This window comes from Eubalaena glacialis, chromosome 1 (genome assembly GCF_028564815.1).
Source record: "Eubalaena glacialis isolate mEubGla1 chromosome 1, mEubGla1.1.hap2.+ XY, whole genome shotgun sequence".
In the NCBI taxonomy this organism is placed as follows: Eukaryota; Metazoa; Chordata; class Mammalia; order Artiodactyla; family Balaenidae; genus Eubalaena; species Eubalaena glacialis.
Window position 1 is genome coordinate 109,583,379 of NC_083716.1, and position 23,644 is coordinate 109,607,022.

The 23,644-nt window shown below is 37.6% G+C and overlaps 1 protein-coding gene across 6 annotated transcripts in view; it reads left to right on the forward strand.

Moving 5' to 3' along the window:
* The window catches only part of HERC2 (HECT and RLD domain containing E3 ubiquitin protein ligase 2), a 215,612-nt gene that overhangs the window by 57,417 nt on the left and 134,551 nt on the right, over positions 1–23,644 (forward strand). For all 6 annotated transcript variants that reach the window (XM_061182985.1, XM_061182988.1, XM_061182986.1 and 3 more), the window contains 5 exons: positions 5,320–5,520; positions 9,106–9,334; positions 9,441–9,565; positions 19,176–19,354; positions 23,429–23,613. In XM_061182985.1, coding sequence (XP_061038968.1) covers positions 5,320–5,520; positions 9,106–9,334; positions 9,441–9,565; positions 19,176–19,354; positions 23,429–23,613 — 919 coding nt within the window. The remainder of the gene's footprint in view (positions 1–5,319; positions 5,521–9,105; positions 9,335–9,440; positions 9,566–19,175; positions 19,355–23,428; positions 23,614–23,644) is intronic.

A 23,644-nucleotide genomic window follows, 5' to 3' on the forward strand; every position in this document is an offset into this window, starting at 1 on the left:
GGCGTTCATTGCTAGTATGTAGAAGTACCATTGACTTGTGTGTTTAGTCCTTATATCCTGTAGTTGTACTAAACTCATTTATTAGTTCTAGGAGCTTCACTGTGATTCCTTGGGGTTTTCTTCAGAAACAGTTCTGTTGTCTGTACATAGAGACACTTTTATTTTACAATACGTATGCCTTTTCTTTCTTTTCCTTGCCTTATTGCACTGGCCAGGACTTCCAATATGATGTTGAGTAAGAGTAGGGAGGGGGTGCATCCTTGCCTTGTTCCTGATTGTAAGGGAAAGGCATTCAATCTTTCACCATTAACTGTGATGTTAGCTGTATGTTTTTTTGTTTGTGTTTTGTTTGTTTATTTGTTTTTGGTAGATGCCTTATTAAATTAAGGATGTTTCCTTTAACTCCTACTTTTTTCAAGTTTTTCTTTTTTTTAAATCCTGAGTGATGTTAAACTATGTCAGATGCTTTTTCTTCTCATGTGATATGATCACGTTTTCCTTCTTTAGTCTGTTTATATAGTGGAATACATTGATTGATTTTTAAATATTGACCAAACCTTGTGTTTTTGAGATAATCCCCACCTGGTCATGGTGTATTATTCTTTTTTTATATTGTGGGATTTGATTTGCTAATACATTGTTGAGGATTTTTCTGTCAGGACTCTTCAGAGATACTAGTTTGTGGTTTTTTTAGTGCTTTCTTGTCTGACTTCTGAGGGTAAAGCTGGCCTCATAAAAAGTGTTGGCAAGTGTTCCATCCTATTCTGTTTTCTGGAATGAGTTGTGTAGAATTAGTGTCATTTCTTCTTTAAATGTTTTTCTGTGAATCCATAGGAGCTTGGGGATTTCTTTCTCAAAAGACTTTAAAGCACAAATTCAATTTCTTTAATATAGAATTATTCAGAGTGTTTCCTCTTGGGTGAGTGTTCCTGGTTTGTGGCACTCAAGGTATTGTTCCATTTCATCTAAGTTACCCAGTTTTTATGTATAAAGTTTTCCTTATTAGTGTTCTCTTATTGACCTTTTGAAGTCTTTGGGTCTGCAGTGATATCCCTTCTTTCATTCTTGATATGGGTAATTTGCGTCTTTTCTCTTTGCCAGTTTTGCTAGATGTTTATCCATTTTGTTGATCTTTTCAAAGAACTAGCTTTTAGTTTCATTAATTTTCCCCTTGTTCTTTTGCTTTCAATTTCACTGGTTTCTCCTCTTGTCCCCTTTTTCACTCTTCAGCTTGCTTTGGCATTATTTTACTATTTTCTTAGTTTCTTCAGGAGGAAGCTTAGGTTGTTGACTTTAGACATTTCTTCTTTTGTAATAGATAAGTGCTTGATGCTATAAATTTTCCTCTAAGCAGTGCTTTAATTGCACCCACAAATCTTGATTGTTTTCATTTTTGTTCAGTTCAAAATATTTTCTAATTTCTTTTGTGAATTGCTCTTTGACCTATGGATTAAGTGTGTTGTTTAGTTTCAAAGTGTTTGGAGATCATTCTGTTATCTTTCTGTTACTGGTTTCTAGTTTAATTCCTTTGTGGTTAGAGAATAAACTCTATATGATTTCAATTCTTATAGATTTGATGAGGTTTGTTTTATGTCTCAGGATGTGTTCTCTTAGTGAATGTTCTGCATGTGTGCTTAAAAAGAGTATTTATTTTGCTGTTGATATATTTTGCCATTATTGGGTGAAGTGTTCTATAAATGTCAATTAGATCTAGTTCACTGATGGTATTATTCAGTTTTTCTAGATCCTTGCTGATTTTCTGTCTGTTTGTTCTGTCTTCTTTTGGGGAGGGTGGTGTTGGTATCTCCAAGAATAATTGTGGATTTGTCCATTTCTCTTTTTGGTTCTGTCAGTTTTTTTTTTTTTTTTTAATGCTTTTGATCATTAAAAAAATTATGGTAAAACATACAGTGATGTTAAGTATATTCACAGTGTTGTGTTACCATCACTACTATCCATCTCCAGAACCTTTTCATCATCTCAAACAGAAACTCTGTACCCATTAAACAGTAACTCTCCATTTCTCCTCCCCTAGCCCCTGGTGACCTGAAATTTACTTTCTGTCTGTATGAATTTGCCTATTCAAGGTATCTCATATAAGTGGAATCACATAATATTTGACCACTTGTGTCTGACTTATTTCACTTAGCATAATATTTTCAACATTGATTCATGTTGTAGCATGTATCAGAATTTTTTTTTTAAGGCTTAATAGTAAAAATACGTAACTCCCACATTTTGTTCATCCATTCCTCCTTCAGTGGACACATGGGTTGTTTATCTCTTGGTTATTATGAATAATGCAGCTATGAGTATTAGTGTAGAAATATCTGTTTGAGTCCCTGCTTTCGGTTTTTTTCAGTATATATCTAGGAGTGGAATTGCTGGATCATTATGGTAACTCTTTTTAAATCTTTGTGGAACTGCCTTACTGTTTTTCCACAATAGCTGCATGATTTTTACATTCCCACCAGATACACACAAGGGTTTCAATTTTTCCACATCCTTGTCAACACTGGTTATTTTCCTTTTTCTTGTTTTTTTTTAAGGCCATCCCAGTGGGTATGAAATGGTATCACATTGTGGTTTGATTTGCACTTCCCAAATGGGAAAGATGTTGAGTATCTTTTCATGTGCTTATTGACCATTCGTATATCTTTTCTGGAGAAATGTATTCAAGTTCTTTGCCCATTTTTGAATTAGATTTTTTTTTTGAGTTGTAACAGTTCTTGTTATATTGTGGATATTAATCCCTTATCAGATATATGATTTACAACTGTTTTTTCCCCATTCTGTGGTTTTCTTTTTATTTTGTTGATAGTGTTCTTTTATGCACAAAAGTTTTAGTTTTTCTTCTGTTGTCTGTGCTTTTGGTGTCATATATATCTGACAAATCCATGGTCATGTAGATTTTCCAGTCTTTTTTTCTAATAGCTTCATAGTTTTAGGTCTAATATTTAGGTCTCTGATCCATTTTGACTTTATTGTCATATACGGTGTAAGATAAGGATCAAATAGATTCTTTTGCAGTTTTCCCAGCACCGTTTAAAGAAAACATTGTTCTTTCCCCATTGAATGGTCTTGGCACTTGTTGAAATCGTTTGACCATATAGGCAAGGGTTTATTTATGGACTCTCTATTCTATTTCATTGGTCTGTAAGTGTGTCTTTATGCCAGACCCACACCGTTTTGATTACTGTAGCTTTGTAGTGAGTTTTGAATTAGGAATTGAGTCTTTCTAACTTCGTTATTCCTTTTCAATATTCCTTTGGTTATTTGGGGTACCTTGAGATTCCACATGAATTTTAGGATGGGTTTATGAATTCTTGTCTTACGTATTTTGAAACTCTTTTGTTTGATGCATACGCATTTTGGATTGTTCGGTTGTCTTGGTGAATTGACCCTTTAATTGTTGTTCAGTGTCTACACTTTATCCCTGTTTTTCCTTGCTCTGAAGTCTCTTTTGTCTGATTTTAATGTAGGTACTTCAGTTTTATTTTCATTTAATTAGTGTTTGAGTACTATAACTTTTCCATCCTTGTATTTGAAAAAAATTTAAGAAGTCTATATTTTAGTCCCTTTGCCTTTCCATTAAAATTTAGAATAATCTAAATCTACCTTACATTTGCAAAAATATCTTGCTTAGATTTTGGTAGGGTTTGTGTTCAACCTGTTATCAGTTTGTGGAGAATTGACATTTTTGCTACATTGAGTCTTCTAATCTATTAAAATGTTATGTCTAAACATTTAATTTGCATCTTCTTGATTTCATTTATCAGTGTTTTCAGCATACAAGTCCTGTCCATATTTTGTTAAATTTATATCTTTAACTTTTAACCCACCTGTCTCATTATCTGTATAGTGAACTTCTTGGATGCTATGTATAGTTGCATTTTTTTATCCTTGTCAATCTGTCTTTTAATTGGTGTATTTAGATCGTTTACATTTACTGTAGTTGACATGTATAGATAAAGGTCTTCCATTTTATTGTTTGGCTTTTGTCTGTTTTCAATTATTTGTTCCTCTATTTTGCTTCTTTTGTTTTTTGTGGGGATAAATGAACATTTATTTTAGTATTTCATTTACCTTTGTTTATTTTGAATTTGACTATTTCTTTTTATAGGTTTTTTTTGTGGTTGCTGTAGGAATTACTGTATACTACATAACTCTTTGCAGGCTACTTAGAATCAGTATTTTACTACTTTAATTGGAATGTAGAAACCTGTTGTTTAATTTCTAAGTGCTTGGAGATTTTTCCAGTTATTTATTTATTATAAATCTAATTTATTCTTATTGATTTCTAGTTTCTGTTCTTGGTTGTCAGCTTAATTTTATTATGTTATGAGATCATACGCTATATGATTTCAGTTCTTTTAAATAGTTAAAATTATTTTATGTCTTAAATATGGTTTATCATGGTGAATGTTCCTTGCATCCTTGAAAATTATGTATATTTTGTTCTTTGGGTGAAGTGTTTGTATAAGCATCATTTTTATCTCGTTCATTGATGGTTTTGTTCATTTCTTTTAAATCCTTACTAATTTTCTGTCTACTTGCTCTGTCTGTTATTAGGAGGGTAGTTTTGATATCTTCAACTACATTTGTGGATTTATCTGTTACTCTTTCATTTCTCTCAGATTTTACTTTCATGTGTTTTATGGTTCTGTGTTAGGGGTATATACATTCATTATTGTTCTGTCTTCTTTGTGAATTGAACCTTTTATCATTATATAGTGTCCCTCTTTAGCCCTGGTAATTTCCTTCCTCTGAAGTCTACTTTGATATTAATAAGCCACTTTCCATCCCTTTACTAAGCCACTTTTATCTTTATATTTAAGGTAGATTTCTTGTAGATACTGTAGAGTTAGGTTCTGTTTTCCTACATCCTGATGATCTCTGTTTGTTTTTATGTTCAGACCCATTTAAATTTAATGTCTACCATTGTTTATTTGTTTTTTGTTTGCTCTCATCCTTTTGTTTCTTTATTGTTTCCTGCCTTTTTTGGGATTATTTGAATAGCTTTTAGTGTTTAATTTTAGCTTATTGAGTTGCTTAATTTTGATAGTGAAAAGATTTTTTAAAATCTTTTTACCTGTTTATTTGTGGCAAATGAGATGGGGTAGTGAAATGAGAGAAAATTGGAAACTGTTAGCATGTGAGTTAGATAACTGAAGGTGCTTGTGCATTTGGAACAATCAGAGGGATGAATGAGAAGTAACTTAGGGCATCTTCGTCATTCATAACGGTGAATCTCTCGTGTGGAACAGGCTGATCGCTGAATGTGTAGATTCATTTTAGGTTCTTGTGTTTCTTCCATAGAGTTTTGCTTGGTCATCTTGTTCTGAGTGGTCCATTGGCCTCCGTGTCCCTTTTGTGGTGGACATCTGCTCAATGACTTTTGAGCAGTTAGACCTCCTACTACGGCAAGTGAGTGAGGGGATGGATGGCACTGCTGACTGGCCCCCACCCCAAGAGAAAGAGTGTATGGCTGTGGCAACACTGAATCTTCTACGACTTCAGGTATTAATGATTTTCTTTCCTTTCCCTCATTTTATAAGTGTCTTACGCGTTTGTAATGATGTTTATGCATATTAAAGGGTATGGGGTTTAGCCTGTTAAGTGAACTGCTAATGAAAATTTTAAAGTGTTTTAAAGTCCGATTATGATGGAGTGTAATGTGTATGAGGCTTAAAAAAATTCAGTCTAGTTATTTTGCGCTTACCCTGGAAGTCAGTCTCTGCATGCAGGTAAGAGCATATATGGACTGTGTTATTACTGCTAAATTCAGCTTTTTGGCATTCATCAGGGAGTTGGTCTTGAATTTCCTGTTGCTGTGTGTGGAGAGGTGACTGGGTGAGACGGTAGGTGACTGGGAGATCAGCTGGAGGTGGTCGCCAGCCTCTCCTCTGGACTGAGAGGGGAGCCCCATTCGGGAAGCTCTGCATCCTCCATGAGTACCTCCGATTCCTCAGGGGGAAGGTTAAGTTTAAATGTCAGAAGAAGAAAAGCTACAAAATTTTTTTTTCCTTTTTTTTTTTTTTAAGTAGAACTGTAGCTAAAATCTTTGATCATCATGTTTTTCTTTGTAATAAAACCCTGTGACTTAATGTTAAGAGAACAGTTTTTATCACCAAAGTAATTTTCCCCCTTTATAATGTGAGGGTTTCTGTGTGACCTATCATGTACCCCTTCTGTTCCCTCTTTTGTCTTGGCTTCCAGAAAGCACACAACTGAATGTAATGTTTAGTTGCAAAATGGAATTACCAGAAGTTTGGAGAGTACCTCCCTTCCCCAGAAGTCTTCTGTAGGAGCTCATTTAGCAGGACATCTGTGGTGTAGCATCCTAGTCATGGATCCGCCCAGTTTTTTGTTGCTTCCCGTGGTCTTGTAGTGACATTGCTGCTCTGGTCAGTGCTGTGGAGAAAGACCTTGTACATGTCCTAGGCTCTATTTCATTTGGTCCATATTTGCCTCATGCCATATGTTTTTCCACTGCTTTGTTCTGTCTGTCGAGGTCTTTGTTTTAGTTGTGTCTTTTTAAACAATTGACTCATAAAGCTCACTTCTTAAAAAGAATACAATTTGAGAGTCTTTATTCACTATGTGGATTTAATCTTTTACAATTATTGTGATTACTAATGTATTTGAATTCAGTCTTGTGTAAGTTTGTTCATCATTTTGTTATCTTTTGAACAAATTTCTAAAAATTTTTTTTCCTTTCAAATCCGTTTAATTGTTCCTAAGTTTTGAAATTTTGATTTCTGGACATTAATCATGTTACAAAAAAATTTAAATATTTGTTAATTCCACAGTGTTAAGTTAATCAGTACTTCTCTTCCTGAAAAATATAGGGGTTATAGGATGCATTCAACCTAAACTCCCCTTTCCATCTTCAGTATTTGAATTGTTCCATAGTCTGTTGTTACATTAACTCCAAGGCACACTGTTTTCTTGTGTGTGCTGCTAAAAGAAAAAAGCTCCAAATTGCAATGCGTAAGATACATTCTGATTTTAGAGTTGTTAAGATGTGAAAGAAAATACCTCTTAGGATTGGTGATATATAGTAATTATTTTTAAACTTTCCCTCAATTATTATCATAATTATTTTTTAAGAGGACATACTCAGATATATAGTACTTTTTTTATTTTTTAAACCAATTTGTTTTGTCATTGTTACTTACATCACCTCCCTCCTGGGTACCTCCTTCAGTAAATTTCTTCCTTAAGGCCTGTGAGTTACAACCTCTGAAAACTTTGTTCCCATTAACACCTCTTAAGATAATTTAATGGGGCTTAGCTTTTTAGGTTATATGTAATTTTATAAGCACTTTGAAGATGTTCTGCCATCTTTTGACCTTTATTTTTGCCAATGAGAAATCTTATGTTAGTGCACTTGTTTCTTTGTAGCTAATTTGTCTTTCTCTTTGGTAGCCTTTTAGATTTTTGTCTTTGTTTTATAATTTTAATACATTATGTCTAGGTCAGGATTTATTCTTGTATATATAATTTGAGATTATGATTCTCAATCAATCTGAGATTACTTATCTTTGTTAAGTTTTGAAAAATCTTCACTATTTACCATTGAAATTGCTCTCTCCTTTTTTTCTACCTTTCCCCTTGGAGATGTCCTACTAAATGCATGTTGAACTTTCTCATTTTATTTTCCCAAGTATCACAACTTCTTTGATATTTTAAAATCTGTTTATCCTTTTTAATGCTCACTTTTTAATCTTTCTGTTCTGCTTTCTGGGTGGTTTACTCAGCACTCTCTTTCAGTTCATGAATCATTTAGCTGAATGTTCCATATTGTTGAATTGTCTGTTTATTTAAAAAATTTATGAGATCACTGCTTTATACATATTGATTGAATCATCAAATCCCTGTGCCAGCCCTCTGGGAGGTGGGACCCTCCATCTGTATTGAACAGCTGGGGAGGCGCAAAGTTCAGGAATGTTGCCCAGGTTGGGTACCCAGTGCACAAAGGTTTAGGGCTGGAACCTGGGGCCCAGGCTCTTCACTCTGCCTTGAGGTGTTTATTCCTGTAGCTGTTTTTTTCATTTTCAGAATTTATATTTTTGGTGTTTTCCAAGGCTTTCGTTTGCTCATTATATTCTCATCTTCTAGCTTCTGTTCCTTCCTTGATCTCTAAGAACATTTACTTATTTTATGGATTCATTACAATTTTTTAAATTGCTAAAATCTGTTGGGACATGCGTTTTGCCTCTTACCCTGTCTGTGACACTTCTTTGTGGTGACCTAGTATGGCTTGTCCTTTTTGACTACGAGGCCACTCTTAGGGGAGGGTTTGTGGAGTGTCCCTTTGCCCTTGGCTGTGGAGATGTCCTCAGAGGGCAGTTTTGTACTTGTGTCTGTGAGGTTCCATTGAGTTCCTCGGGCTCTTGATGAGTTTTGGTGTTCAGTTCTTGACGTGTGATGTCCATACCTATATGGTTGGTATAAATTTGATTTCACATCTGCTCACAGGGCAGGCCGGGTCTCTGATTCACTGTGGGGTCTCTTTGTGCCCAAAGCCTTGTATGGGTAGTATGTTGCCCTCAGGCCCTGGCTGGCTGACAGGAAGCTCAGGTTCAGTGGGCTGTCCTGACCATTTTGTATCTCAGAAGGCTTTGATCTGCTCTCTGAGCCCAGAACCCCTTGGCTCCTGCTGTGTGTGTCTTTGTGTCTCAAGAGCCAAACCAGAACTTTCCCTTGTATACTTTTCCTTGTATACCCTCAGCTTGGCTGTCTACTCTTTTAATCGTTTTTTGGTTATATTATATTCACTATTTCTGTGTTTGGTGCGGGTGCTTGGGGGTGGGGTAGAGGTTGCTGTTTCCACAGGGTTCAAACCTCTTTGTTGATCTTGAGCTTTTCCACATACATAGAGTTGGGTTTAAAAAATTCCTTTTATAGAATACCTTACCATGGATTCTCAACTACTATAGGTGAAAAATTTTTAGTATGGTTAAAAAAAATACCTGTACTGGAAGTTTTACCTTTATTATTTGAGTGAAACTCAATTTGAGGTATTATTTCATCTTTAATAAGATTTGGAAAGCATTTGTTTTTAGGGCTTCTAAGTGAAAATTGTTTTTCTCCTTTCAGTTGCATGCTGCCATCAGTCACCAGGTTGACCCAGAATTCCTTGGTTTAGGTCTGGGCAGCGTCCTCCTCAACAGCCTGAAGCAGACGGTGGTGGCCCTGGCCAGCAGTGCGGGCGTGTTGAGTACTGTGCAGGCGGCCGCCCAGGCTGTGTTGCAGAGCGGGTGGTCAGTGCTGCTGCCCACTGCTGAGGAGCGGGCCCGGGCACTCTCTGCTCTCCTGCCCTGTGCAGGTGGGCTGGGGCTAGGAGCAGGGGTCGGGTGGGGTTGGACCAGGAGGGGGTACCGGGGGGGGATGGTGCTTGCCTCACATTGGGAAAAACACTTTACCTTTTCTAGTTTCAGGCAATGAAGTTAACATAAGTCCAGGTCGTCGATTCATGATTGATCTTCTTGTGGGCAGCTTGATGGCTGATGGAGGCTTAGAATCAGCCTTAAATGCAGCCATTACTGCAGAAATCCAGGTATGGTCCTAGGAGTGTGTGTGTGTGTGTGTGCGGGCGCATGCGCACGCGCTGATGGAGGTGATTTTACTCCCCAGTGAGCTGAGACTGACACTTTGCCAGAATTATTAAAGAAAAACTTTGAAACATAAAACTTTTAGTAACATCCAAATATTTCTGTAATTAAAATTCTTTTACTAGTTTGATAAAATATTGAGTTATTATTAAGTATGATAAAATGTACCCACTTTAAATGTCTATTTAAATGAATTTGACAGGTACCCCAATCATAATATAAATCACTTCCATCACCCCAGAAAGTGCCTTTGTGCCCCTTTGCATTTGAAGTTAGGACACTTTCTTGCCTCCCCCAGATGATGTTAATTTTGCCAGTTTTGATTGTCACATAAATGGAATCATACAGTATATACTCATTTGTGTCAGCTTTATGTTGCCTTGATAATGATTTTCAGATTCACCTGTGTTGGATGTAGTGTTATGTTGTTTTTTTTTGTCTTTTTTTTTTTTTTTTTTTTTTTTTTACTAAGAAACTATTTCTTTTCGTATTAGATTTTTTTTTTTTAATTGGGGTATAGTTGTTTTACAATGTTGTGTTAGTTTCTTCTGTACAGCAAAGTGGAGTTCCCTGTGATATACAGCAGGTTCTCATTAGTTATCTATTTTATACATATTAGTGTATATATGTCAACCCCAATCTCCCAATTCATCCCACCACCACCACCCGCCCCCTGCCTTCCCCCCTTGGTGTCCATACGTTTGTTCTCTACATCTGTGTCTCTATTTCTGCCTTGCAGACCAGTGTCTGTACTATTTTTCTAGATTCCACATATATGTGTTAATATACGATATTTGTTTTTCTCTTTCTGACTTACTTCACTCTGTATGACAGTCTCTAGGTCCATCCACGTCTCTACAAATGACCCAATTTCATTCCTTTTTATGGCTGAGTAACATTCCGTTGTGTATATGTACCACATCTTCTTTATCCATTTGTCTGTCGATGGACATTTAGGTTGCTTCCATGACCTGGCTATTGTAAATAGTGCTGCAGTGAACATTGGGGTACATGTGTCTGTCTGAATTATGGTTTTCTCTGGGTATATGCCCAGTAGTGGGATTGCTGGGTCATATGGTAATTCTATTTTTAGTTTTTTAAGGAACCTCCATACTGTTCTCCGTAGTGGCTGTATCAATTTACATTCCCACCAACAGTGCAAGAGGGTTCCCTTTTCTCCACACCCTCTCCAGCATTTATTGTTTGTGGATTTTGATTATGCCCATTCTAACTGGTATGAGGTGATACCTCATTGTAGTTTTGATTTGCATTTCTCTAATAATTAGTGATGTTGAGCAGCTTTTCATGTGCTTCTTGGCCATCTGTATGTCTTCTTTGGAGAAATATCTAGGTTTTCTGCCCATTTTTGGATTGGGTTGTTTGTTTTTTTGATATTGAGCTGCATGAGGTGTTTATATATTTTGGAGATTAATCCTTTGTCAGTTGATTCGTTTGCAAATATTTTCTCCCATTCCGAGGGTTGTCTTTCATCTCGTTTATACTTTCCTTTGCTGTGCAAAAGCTGTTAAGTTTCATTAGGTGCCATTTGTTTACTTTTGTTTTAATTGCATTACTCTAGGAGGTGGGTCAAAAATGATCTTGCTGTGTTTATGTCAAAGAGTGTTCTTCCTATGTTTTCCTCTAAGAGTTTTATAGTGTCTGGTCTCACATTTAGGTCTTTAATCCATTTTGAGTTTATTTTTGTGTATGGTGTTAGGGAATATTCTAATTTCATTCTTTTACATGTAGCTGTCCAGTTTTCCCAGCACCACTTATTGAAGAGACTGTCTTTTTTCCATTTTATATCCTTGCCTCCTTTGTCATAGCTTAGTTGACCATAGGTGTGTGGGTTTATCTCTGGGCTTTCTATCCTGTTCCATTGATCTGTATTTCTGTTTTTGTGCCAGTACCATATGGTCTTGATTACTGTAGCTTTGTAGTATAGTCTTAAATTCAGGGAGTCTGATTCCTCCAGCTCCATTTTTTTTTTCTCAAGATTGTTTTGGCTATTCGGGGTCTTTTGTGTCTCCATACAAATTTTAAGATTTTTTGTTCTAGTTCTGTAAAAAATGCCACTGGAAATTTGATAAGGATTGCATTGGATCTGTACATTGCTTTGAGTAGTATAGTCATTTTCACAGTAGATTCTTCCAATCCAAGAACATGGTATATCTCACCATCTGTTTGTGTCATCTTTGATTTCTTTCATCAGTGTCTCACAGTTTTCTGAGTACAGGTCTTTTACTTCCTTAGGTAAGTTTATTCCTAGGTATTTTATTCTTTTTGTTGCTATGGTGAATGGGATTGTTTCCTTAATTTGTCTTCCTGATCTTTCGTTGTTAGTGTATAGGAATGCAAGAGATTTCTGTGCATTAATTTTGTATCCTGCAACTTTACCAAATTCAGTGATTAGCTCTAGTAGTTTTCTGGTGGCATCTTTAGGATTTTCTATGTATAGTATCATGTCATCTGCAAACAGTGAGAGTTTTACATCTTCTTTTCCAATTTGTATTCCTTCCTTTTATTTCTTTTTCTTCTCTGATTGCCGTGGCTAGGACTTCCAAAACTATGTTGAATAATAATGGTGAGAGTGGACATCCTTGTCTTATTCCTGATCTTAGAGGAAATGCCTTCACTTTTTCACCATTGAGAATGATGTTTGCTGTGGGTTTGTTGTATATGGACTTATATGTATTATGTTGAAGTAGGTTCCCTCTATGCCCACTTTCTGGAGGGTTTTTATCATAAATAGGTGTTGAATTTTGTCAAAAGCTTTTTCTGCATCTATTGAGATGAACGTATGGTTTTTATTCTTCAGTTTGTTAATGTGGTTTATCACATTGATTGATTTGAGTATATTGAAGAATCCATGCATCCCTGGGATAAATCCCACTTGATCATGGTATATGATCCTTTTAATGTGTTGTTGGATTCTGTTTGCTAGTATTTTGTTGCGGATTTTTGCATTTACATTCATCAGTGATATTGGTCTGTAATTTTCTTTTTTTGTCGTATCTTTGTCTGGTTTTGGTATCAGGGTGATGGTGGCCTCGTAGAATGAGTTTGGGAGAGTTCTTTCCTCTGCAATCTTTTGGAAGAGTTTGAGAAGGATGGGTGTTAGCTCTTCTCTAAATGTTTGATAGAATTCACGTGTGAAGCCATCTGGTCCTGGACTTTAGTTTGTTGGAAGATTTTTAATCACAGTTTCAATTTCATTACTTGTGATTGGTCTGTTCATATTTTCTATTTCTTCGTGGTTCAGTCTTGGAGGGTTATACCTTTCTAAGAATTTGTCCATTTCTTCCAGGTTGTTCATTTTATTGGCATACAGTTGCTTGTAGTAGTCTCTTAGGATGCTTTGTATTTCTGTGGTGTCTGTTGTAACTTCTCCTTTTTCATTTCTAATTTTATTGATTTGAGTCCTCTTTTTCTTTTTCTTGATGAGTCTGGCTAAATGTTTATCAATTTTGTTTATCTTCTCAAAGAACCAGCTTTTAGTTTTATTGATCTTTGCTGTTGTTTTCTTTGTTTCTATTTATTTCTGCTCTGATCTTTATGATTTCTTTCCTTCTGCTAACTTTGGGTTTTGTTCTTCTTTCTCTAGTTCCTTTAGGTGTAAGGTTAGATTGTTTATTTGAGATTTTTCTTGTTTCTTGAGGTAAGATTGTATTGCTATAAACTTCCCTTTTAGAAATGCTTTTGCTGCATCCCATAGGTTTTGGACCATCGTTTTTTCATTGTCATTTGTCTGTAGGTATTTTGTGATTTCCTCTTTGACTTTTTCAGTGATCTCTTGGTTATTTAGTAACATATTGTTTAGCCTCCATGTGTTTGTGTTTTGTATGTTTTTTTCCCTGTAATTTATTTCTAATTTCATAGTGTTGTGGTTGGAAAAGATTCTTAATATGATTTCAATTTTCTTAAATTTACTGAGGCTTGATTTGTGACCCAAGATGTGATCTATCCTGGAGAATGTTCTGTGTGCACTTGAGAAGAAAGTGTAATCTGCTGTTTTTGGATGGAATGTCCTATAAATATCAATTAAATCTACCTGGTCTATTGTGTCATTTAAAGCTTGTGTTTCCTTATTAATTTTCTGTCTGGATGATCTGTCCATTGGTGTAAGTGAGGTGTTAAAGTCCCCCACTATTATTGTGTTACTGTCGATTTCCTCTCTTACAGCTGTTAGTATTTGCCTTATGTATTGAGGTGCTCCTATGTCGGGTGCATATATATTTATAATTGTTACATTTTCTTCTTAGACTGATCCCTTGATCATTATGTAGTGTCCTTCCTTGTCTCTTGTAATGTTCTTTATTTTAAAATCTATTTTATCTGATATGAGTATTGCTACTCCAGCTTTTTTTGATTTCCATTTGCATGGAATATCTTTTTCCATCCCCTTGCTTTCAGTCTGTATGTGTCCCTAGGTCTGAAGTGGGTGTCTTGTAGACAGCGTATATATGGGTCTTGTTTTTGTATCCATTCAGCCGGTCTGTGTCTTTTGGTTGGAGCATTTAATCCATTCACATTTAAGGCAGTTATCGATATGTACGTTCGTATTACCATTTTCTTAATTGTTTTGGGTTTGTTTTTGTAGGTCCTTTTCTTCTCTTGTGTTTCCCACTTAGAGAAGTTCCTTTAGAATTTGTTGTAGAGCTGGTTTGGTGGTGCTGAATTCTCTTAGCTTTTGCTTGTCTGTAAAGCTTTTGATTTCTCTGTTGAATCTGAATGAGATCCTTGTTGGGTAGAGTAATCTTGGTTGTAGGTTCTTCCCTTTCATCACTTTAAAAATATCGTGCCACTCCCTTCTGGCTTGCGGAGTTTCTGCTTAGAAACCAGCTGTTAACCTTATGGGAGTCCCCTTGTATATTATTTGTTGTTTTTCCGTTGTTGCTTTTAATAATTTTTCTTTGTCTTTTTTTTTTAATTAATTAATTTATTTTTGGCTGCGTTGGGTCGTTGTTGCTGTGCGCGGGCTTTCTCTAGTTGCGGCAAGCGGGGGCTACTCATTATTGCGGTGTGCAGGCTTCTTATTGCGGTGGCTTCTTTTGTTGTGGATCATGGGCTCTAGGTGAGCAGGCTTCAGGAGTTGTGGCTCGTGGGCTCAGTAGTTGTGGCTTGCGGGCTCCAGAGCACAGGCTCAGTAATTGTGGCACTCGGGCTTAGTTGCTCCGCAGCATGTGGGATCTTCCCGGCCCAGGGATGAAACCCATGTCCCCTGCATCTGCAGGCGGATTCTTAACCACTGCGCCACCAGGGAAGTCCCCTCTTTGTCTTTAATTTTTGTCAGTTTGAGTCTTATGTGTCTTGGCATGTTTCTCCTTGGGTTTATCCTGCCTGGGACTCTGCGCTTCCTGGACTTGGATGGCTATTTCCTTTCCCATGTTTGGGAAGTTTTTGACTATAATCTCTTCAGATGTTTTCTTGGGTCCTTTCTCTCTCTCTTATCCTTCCAGGACCCCTGTAATGCGAATGTTGGTACGTTTAATGTTGTCCCAGAGGTCTCTTAGGTTGTCTTTATTCCTTTTCATTCTTTTTTCTTTATTCTGTTCCACGGCAGTGATTTCCACCATTTTGTCTTCCAGGTCACTTATCCATTCTTCTCCCTCAGTTATTCTGCTATTGAGTCCTTTTAGTGTATTTTTCATGTCAGTTATTGTATTGTTCATCTCTGTTCTTTAATTCTTCTAGGTCTTTGTTAAACATTTCTTGCATCTTCTCGCTATTTGCCTCCATTCTTTTTCTGAGGTCCAGGATCATCTTCACTATCATTATTCTGAATTCTTTTTCTGCAAGATTGCCTAGCTCCACTTCATTTAGTTGTTTTTCTGGGGATTTTCTTGTTCCTTCATCTGGGACATAGTCCTCTGCCTTTTCATTTCATCTATCTTTCTGTGATTGTGGTTTTTGTTCTGCAGGCTGCAGGATTGTAGTTCTTCTTGCTCCTGCTGTCTGCTGTTTGGTGGATGAGGCTATCTAAGAGGCTTCTGTAGTGTCACTTTGTTTTTGCTGTTGAGGAGTTCCCCACTGTGTGATTATGGCACTGTTGGTATATCCATTCTCCTGTTGATAGACATTTGATGATTTTTGACTCTCTACAGCTGCTCTGATCACGCTGTGTAAAAGTCCTTTAGTGAACACGTGTTTTTCCTTTTGGGTATATAGTTTGAATTAGAATTTGCTGGGTTCTAGGGTGTGTGTGTGTTTACAGTTTCCCAAAGTGGTTGTGCCATTTACATCTGAACCAGCCTGTATGAGAGTTCTAGCCGTTTCTTGACCTCATCAACATGAGGCATGTCAATCTTTTTAAAAGCTTTAGCTATTCTGGGGGTAGGGTGGGGTGTTAATTTGTATGTGCTTATTGGCCATTCATAGCTTCTTTTGTTGCTTTCATTGTCATAATAGTTTTCAATGTAAAAACTTACACTGATAAAATTGGATGAAGTGAGTGTATTAAAAATGTTTTTGAAAATATACCTACTTTGATTAAATTGAAAAAAATTAGAGGAAATCATAAATGTAATGATTTTAGTTGCAAGTATCATTCTTTGTGGACCTTGTTATTTTCCAGATACTATGCTGTGTACTTTACTTTCATTTTTTTTAACCTTGTGAGCCATGTTGATGTTGACAAAAAATTAATCAGTCCATCTAAGAAAGAGAGAGAAAATTTTATTCAAGCCAAATTGAGGATTATAACCCAGGAACAGCATCTCAGAAAGCTCTGAGAACTATTGCGTTCGTTACAAGTCAAGGCTCAGTTATATAAGTTTTTTGAGACAGAGGGCTGTACGTTAAGTTATGTATTATTGACAGTTTACACAATCCATATCTAAGCATCATCATGGCCTCTTACAAGATGAAGAAGGAGGGTTTTCTTTGAAGGTGTTGTCTTGTTGATGCTAGGAGAATGTTGCTCTTTATGGTTGAGCGGGTATATTTGCTGATAGGGAAGGTTGATCGATGCATATTGCAGATAAACAATGTACAGTAGGGGGCAGAGAGGAGGCCAAAGGACAGAGAAAATTTTTCTATGTTTAAATTTTTCTTTTCTTGCCAGGAAATGTGAATTGTTTTTCACATTGAGTGGAAAAAGTTGTCTTAAAATTCCATTTTATAGGCATGGACATAGGTACCACAGAAGTTTAGTGATTTGCTAAGGTGTCATGACTAGTGAATGACAGCAGAGGCAGTCCACATGTGGGCCAGACCCAAGCAGTATTTTTATTTTTTAAATTTATTTTTATTATTCTAAAACATTTGTTGGCCGCACCATGCGGCACGCGGGACCTTAGTTCCCCAACCAGGGATCGATCCAGCGCCCCCCTGCAGTGGAAGCGCGGAGTCTTAGCCACTGGACTGCCAGGGAAGTCCCCCCAAGCAATATTTTTAGAACCTATTAATTTAGTTAGCAAATGTTTATTCTTTGCGTCCTGCTGGAAAGCGGTACCTTGAGAGGGGGAGGTGGGCTATAGAGTATGCAGATTGTGATCCCTAATTATGACAATAATTAAGATGCCTGAAAAAATAGCCAAAAGGCCATTTTTTTTAAAACAAAAATGTTTGGAAGCTACAGAAAGGCATAAATAGAAAACCCCTTATCATTTAGGAATAACCATTGTTAATGTTTTTCGTGTATCGTCTTCCAGGCTTTCAAAAATGCAAATGTTTACTAACAGTACTAATTATGATGCCAGAACTGGTCTCAGTGGTTTGTATCTTTTCCACTCATAAGGTTGCCATGTCTTCTATGTTGAATATTCTGCGATGTCTATTTGTTCTGTTGCTTTGGGGAAGTCTGTCATATGGAAAGGGAATCACTTTTTTTTTTTTTAAACAATTTCCTATTGTTGACCATTTAGGTTTTAGATACTTTTACTATTATAAATAATTTTTAATTACATTCTTGAAGATTATAAGTCATTGGGTATAAGAATGACTATTAGGAAGAAGTTCTAGAAATGAAATTGGGTCAGAAGCACGCACATTTTCAAGCTGTCTGATCTGTGTCCTTCTTATTCTGAAGAGTAGGTGGCACAGTTCCAATCCAACTCCTTCGACATGGTCTTTGTCCCCACACCCCTCAGAATGGGGAAGACTTTGTGTTTAGACTTGTTCTGGCTTTTGCCATTAGAAAATAAAGCCCAGTAGGAAAGAACTTGTGTGCTTTTTCACAGTAAATTTGATTACTAGAACAATGCTTAGTATATAGTAGGTCCTCAGGAATATTGGTTGCATTTGGCTGGCAAAAGATAACCTCCTTTAAAAATTTTTTAAAATAATAACATTATTGATATCTAATTGATCTACTATAAAATTCAGTCTCTTAAAGTGTATGATTTTTTTTTTTTTTGGTATATTCACAGAGTTATGCAACCACCATCACCACTATCTAATTTCAGAACACTTTCACTCCAAAAAGAAACCCTGTGCCCCTTAATAGTCACTCCGCATCCCCCACTCCTCCCAGCCATTGACAACCGCTAATCTACTTTCTGTCTCTAAAGATGTCCCTGTTCTGGACATTTCATATAAGTGGATTTGTACAGTATGTGGCCTTTTGTGTCTGGCGCTTTCCACTTAAAATAGTGTTTTCAAAGTTCAGCCAGGTTGTATCATTCATGTCGTACTTAATTTTTTAAAATCGCTAAACAACATTCTGTTGTATGGATATAGCACATTTTGTTTATCCATTCATCAGCTGATGGACATTTAGGTTGTTCTTTCTTTTAAGTTACTATGAATAATGCCGTTATAAACATCTGTGCATAGGTTTTTGTGTGGACATATGTTTTTATTTCTTATGGGTGTATGCCCCGGAGTGGAGTTGCTGAGTTTGACGGTAACTCTATGTTTAATGTTTCGAGGTATAGCCAGACTGTTTTCTTAAGTGGCTGTACCATTTTACATTCCCAGTAGCAATGTATGACGGTTCCAGTTTCTCCATATCTTTGCAAATGCTTGCTACTGTTCATCTTTTTTATTATACTGTCCTAGGAGCTGTGAATTTCCCTGATGACTAATGAAGTTGAGCATCTTTTCATGTGCTCATTAGCCATTTGTATATCTTCTTTGAAGATATGTCTATTCGGATTTTTTGTTTATTTTCAAATTGGGTTATTTATCTTTTAATTGTTGAGTTGTCAGAATTCTTTCTGTATTTGTTCGTCTTATATCAGATACAAGATTTGGGAATGTATCCTCCCATTCTGTGGGTTATTGCTTCATGTTTACAAAGCAGGTAGACTGTGCCTAGGTGATCACATTGGGTGTTGTGAGAGCCAGAAGCAGGGGTAAAGGTTTTAGGAACTTCACAGAAGGACGCTGGAGACCATTAGCACTGGCAGCCTGGACACGGGGTTTGTAGGACAAATCGTCTGTTTAGAAACTGAGCAACTGAGCGGCGTGATTTCCAGTGGGTGGGTGTGGGCCACTGTCACCAGGTGTGTGAGTCAGCACACAGCTAGGCTGTGGGATCAGGGCTCAGCCCATGGTGCCTTCACACCTGCTACTAAGATAACCGGTAACCAGTTTCTGTTTCATGAATTACAGGATATTGAAGCCAAAAAAGAAGCACAGAAGGAAAAAGAAATTGATGAACAGGAAGCGAATGCCTCAACATTTCATAGAAGTAGGACTCCATTGGATAAAGATCTTATTAATACGGGAATCTATGAATCTTCTGGAAAACAGTGCTTGCCTCTGGTTCAGCTCATACAACAGCTTCTTAGGTAAATAGCATTAGACATATTTTAATTAGGAGGATTATTGGTTTTCATATTAAGATAGTGAGATCGAGCACTAGGGTCTCAAAAATGTGTTTAGTTGTTGATGAAGTACTTTGAAAATTACCTAGGATAGACTTTAGAGCAGATTCTTAAATACAGGTGAGAGGAGAGGTTAGAATGTATGAAGTAGAACTGGAGATTCTAAAAGTTTTCACACAAGAGAAAATTGGAGTGTGTGATAAACCTAGGATGAGATTCTTAGCCTCATTAGTAAGCAGGTAGATACAAATGAAAATCATCATGGTAAGGTTGTTTTTTTTAAACTGGTTGTGTCCTTGCCTCATTCTATATATCATAGATTTATATCTATTAGTTTCTAAGACAGCTTTCAAAAGCTGAAGTAAGTAAAAGAATGGTGAGTGTTATTGTCAAAGGACTGGTCAGAAGGAGGTAAGAATCAGAGTCTGAATATACGCAGAGACTAACCTTGATAAGGGCTGAAGTAGTCAGTCACTGTTTGCTAAAGAATGTCAGCCTGCGTTGCGGTGACCGTCAAAAAGAGCCAAAAAGCCGGGTGGTTTCTGAAAGGCATTTGTTAGACAAGGAAAAATTATTGCTCCTTTATGTAACACAACTCCGCTCTGTGTAAACCTGGCTCCTGGTTTACTGTTTATACAGAGAGGAAAGAGGGCCTGGTGGGTTGGCTTAGGTACCTAAGTCCAGGGCATTGGTGGGCGGTGTACTGGCATGGGGTGGCCTGTCCTTCACACCTGGAAACACCAGAATTTGCTGGGCACACAGTGAGCTTTTAAAAGAGGAAGTTTTAGAGCTAGTTCCTGACATATATTTTAGTAAGTACTAATAAAAAACCCCGTTTCCTATTTTTTATAATGTGGTGATGATTTTTAAAATCAATATTCACACATTCTGATCTTCACTATAACAGTCTGAAATAAAGTGAATTAAGTCAGTGCAGCTGTGGCAGTGACAAGAGCTTGGGAATTGTTCCTAGAAAATTGCAGTTGCGCCTGCTTGTCTACAGCTGGCCGCTGAGACCTGCCCAGCATGGTAACTGTGGCAGTAGCAGCAAGAGCAGTGTTTATGTTGCAGAGTTAATCGAGGGTCAAGTGAGAAAATGCACATTGAGTGCTTTGGAGTGAAAAGGTAAAGGTCTCTGGAGAAGTTTTAAAGCAAAAGCACGTATCTCAAGATGTGATTTTCCGTGTTCTTGACGGCCCCTTCCTTCGCCGAGGAGGCTGTGTCTGGGCCCGCTGGTGTCACTGGCAGAGAGCCAGTGCTGGTTCTCTGACCTCGGTCCTGTCTTAGGTTACTGTTCCCGTGAGGGGCCAGCTCTCCTGGTTGTTCAGACGACTTGTTCCCTTGGTGTGTAGAGACCTGTCCATCTTGGCCTACCTACTCCTGTGCTGTTCACTCTGGCAGTCATTTGCCACGTTTGCCTGTGGGTGTCCAGTGTAGCTGAGACACTGAGTTTTTATTTTTTATTAAAATGAAAATTAAAAAACTAGACCTGATTCAGCTATTAGAAAACTTGTAATTATGTTTAGAATAACTTGGCCATATGAATTTACCTTTTCAGCTCTGCATTTTTATGAGACTTAAGTGCAGATCAAGTATTTGCAGTGAAAATTTAGTTATCTGAATTGAGATGTGCTGTGTGTACAAAATACACAGTGGCTTTTGAAGACTTTGTGTCTTCAAAAAACTAATATAAATATCTCAATGCTTTTTCTTACTGGTTTTATGTTGAAATGATAATATTTTAAATATATGAGGATAAATACATTATTAATACTGATTTTCCATGTTCTTTTTATCTTTATTTATGTGACTGGTAGACATTTTAAAGTACACATGTGACTCCCTGGCAGTACTTTTCTGTTGGACAGCGCTCTCTAGCCCATCCTCGCGCATTGTCTTCTGAACCTTCCTCTTTACTTTTGGTTCCTTTGGCATGCAGGGAGGAGTTGGCGCCACAGCAGATTTATAATGAAAATGTACCCGTTTGGAAAATACAAAACAAAAACTGAAACATGGAGTAAATAGTACATTAAAAATTTTTGGAAAATAGAAAAAGAAAAATGCATGTACAGCCCTCTCACTAACAGAATGCCTATGATCCAGGGTCCTTTCATAAGCATAGATAATGTGCCCCTCCCCTTGCAGAGATAGACTTTAAGATTTATTTCTCACCTTAAGTGTTTGTGACTAAAGGAGACTCAATGTATTGAGTCTAAATACATCTTCGCTGATGCAGTTGTTGAAAAATAGTCTAAAGACTTACATTTTGGAGATTTTGGAGACATTTCATATATTTTATTCTTTGGAAAACAGGTTGGAGAAACTGCAGCTTGCTAAAAGTAAGCCATGAAACAGATTTCAGAGTAACTCTTATGCTGGCAAAGAACCACAGAAAACCATTTATATTTGGCAATAGAGAGCTGTGAAGATTTTTAAATTAATGAACTCTATCAGAATTACACACTTTGATTATGATTCTGAATTTTATATTAGGGAAATAAGTTAACATTTGTATTGTATTTTATTACTGTCTTTTGCTCCATCATGTGTGGCATAAAACCCAGATTCCAGACCTTTCCTTCTGTTGTGATACGGTTATCAGGTCAGGTTATCAGGTCGTGGAGCAGAAAGGTGAGGTGGACCGCAGGTGAGGCCCTGAGCACCCACCTGCGTTTTGTGTGGCCGGGAGTGCTGAGCACAAGCCAGGGGTCCCTACTGCTCTTTCTTCTCAACTCTGTGGACGTGAGTTGATGTGTGTCTTCTGCTCCTGTCCTCACTCCACTGCGGTAGTGGATGAACCCTGGGGGCTGGTGCGATTGACAGAGGCTCTCCTCAAACCTGCTCTTACGTTAGGAATTGAAGCCGTGGAGCAGAACGCTTTTCCGTGGCCTGGTGGTGTGCTGAGGTTCCGGACTCGCCTCCGCAGTGACAGTGCCCGCTGTCAGCCCGCTGGCTCTCACTCTCCTGGCTGGGTTGGGGCTGGTGTGGTGGAGCTACATTGACAGAAGTTCCAGAACCAGGCTCTGCTTTGGCTCTTTTCCTTCACTAACTCCCTTCCTCCTTCTGTTTTCAGTACCACGGATCCGACCTTGTTCACCTGGTGCCAAGACTGTCCCTGGGTGGCAGGGTCTTATCTGGTGTTCCCTGTGCCCTCTAAAATCTGCTTTCACACTGACTTTAGTTACCTTTCTCGGACACAAACAGGATGGCACTTTCCTTTCAAAACTGGTAGCTCAGCATTGCAGAATCTAGTCCCAGCAGCCTGGTACTCCATCACCTACAGTGTCCACTGTGTCCACTCCCCTTCCTTGGTTTGACCTCTGTGCCCTCGTTCCTTTGCATTCTGCTCATGGAAACAGAACACTTACTACTCTTCTAATTGTACTTTCTCTTTTCTCCCCATTTACTTACTGATGGTTCATGGCTCAAGTTGGATCCTGCAGTTGGAATTGGATCCTCTGCTCCTTTCCTTGCTGCCGTGTTCTTTGAGCACCTCTTACTCTGACCTGTTTTATTTGTACCCACTTTGGTCTTCCTTCCTGTAGTTTCTGAGCCCTGGGTATCCCCCTACATGGCCCACCCGGGTGCTTACTTGAGGACGTCTGAAGGCAGACTTGTGAGGCAGATGCAGAAATGCTAGTGGATCTTGTCTTTAAGGATAGTGTCACATTTAGATTTGAAATGAAGATTTGGACAAAAAATAATAACAGTTACTCTTCCTTCCAAAGGTTTGTACAGGAGTTTTCTATCATTTTGGACTGTTCCATGCAACTCTTAGGAGCACATCTGTAAAGCAAAGGGTATCATTCTACCTTTTGTGTCTTCCGTGTGCCTCTGCTCAGTTTTGGATGAGGTGTGCTTATTGCAGATACAGCTGACACACATTTGGGGAAGGAAGCCAGCTGCAGGTCACCTGGGTGTATGATCTTTATTTCTGATTTTAGTTTATGTTGTGATTTTTTTTTTTTTACAACCCCTCTCCCCCTTTAAAAACAAACATAACTTGTTTAATTTTGCAATCCTCTTTCTCCTGCATAGAAACATTGCTTCTCAGACAGTAGCCAGATTGAAAGATGTTGCCCGTCGGATATCATCATGTCTAGACTTTGAGCAACATAGTCATGAGAGATCTGCTTCATTGGATTTGTTGCTGCGTTTTCAGCGCTTACTTATCAGTAAACTTTATCCAGGAGAAAATGTTGGTCAGACTTCAGATATTTCTAGTAAGTTACTTAAAATGTTAAAGTGTCTTGT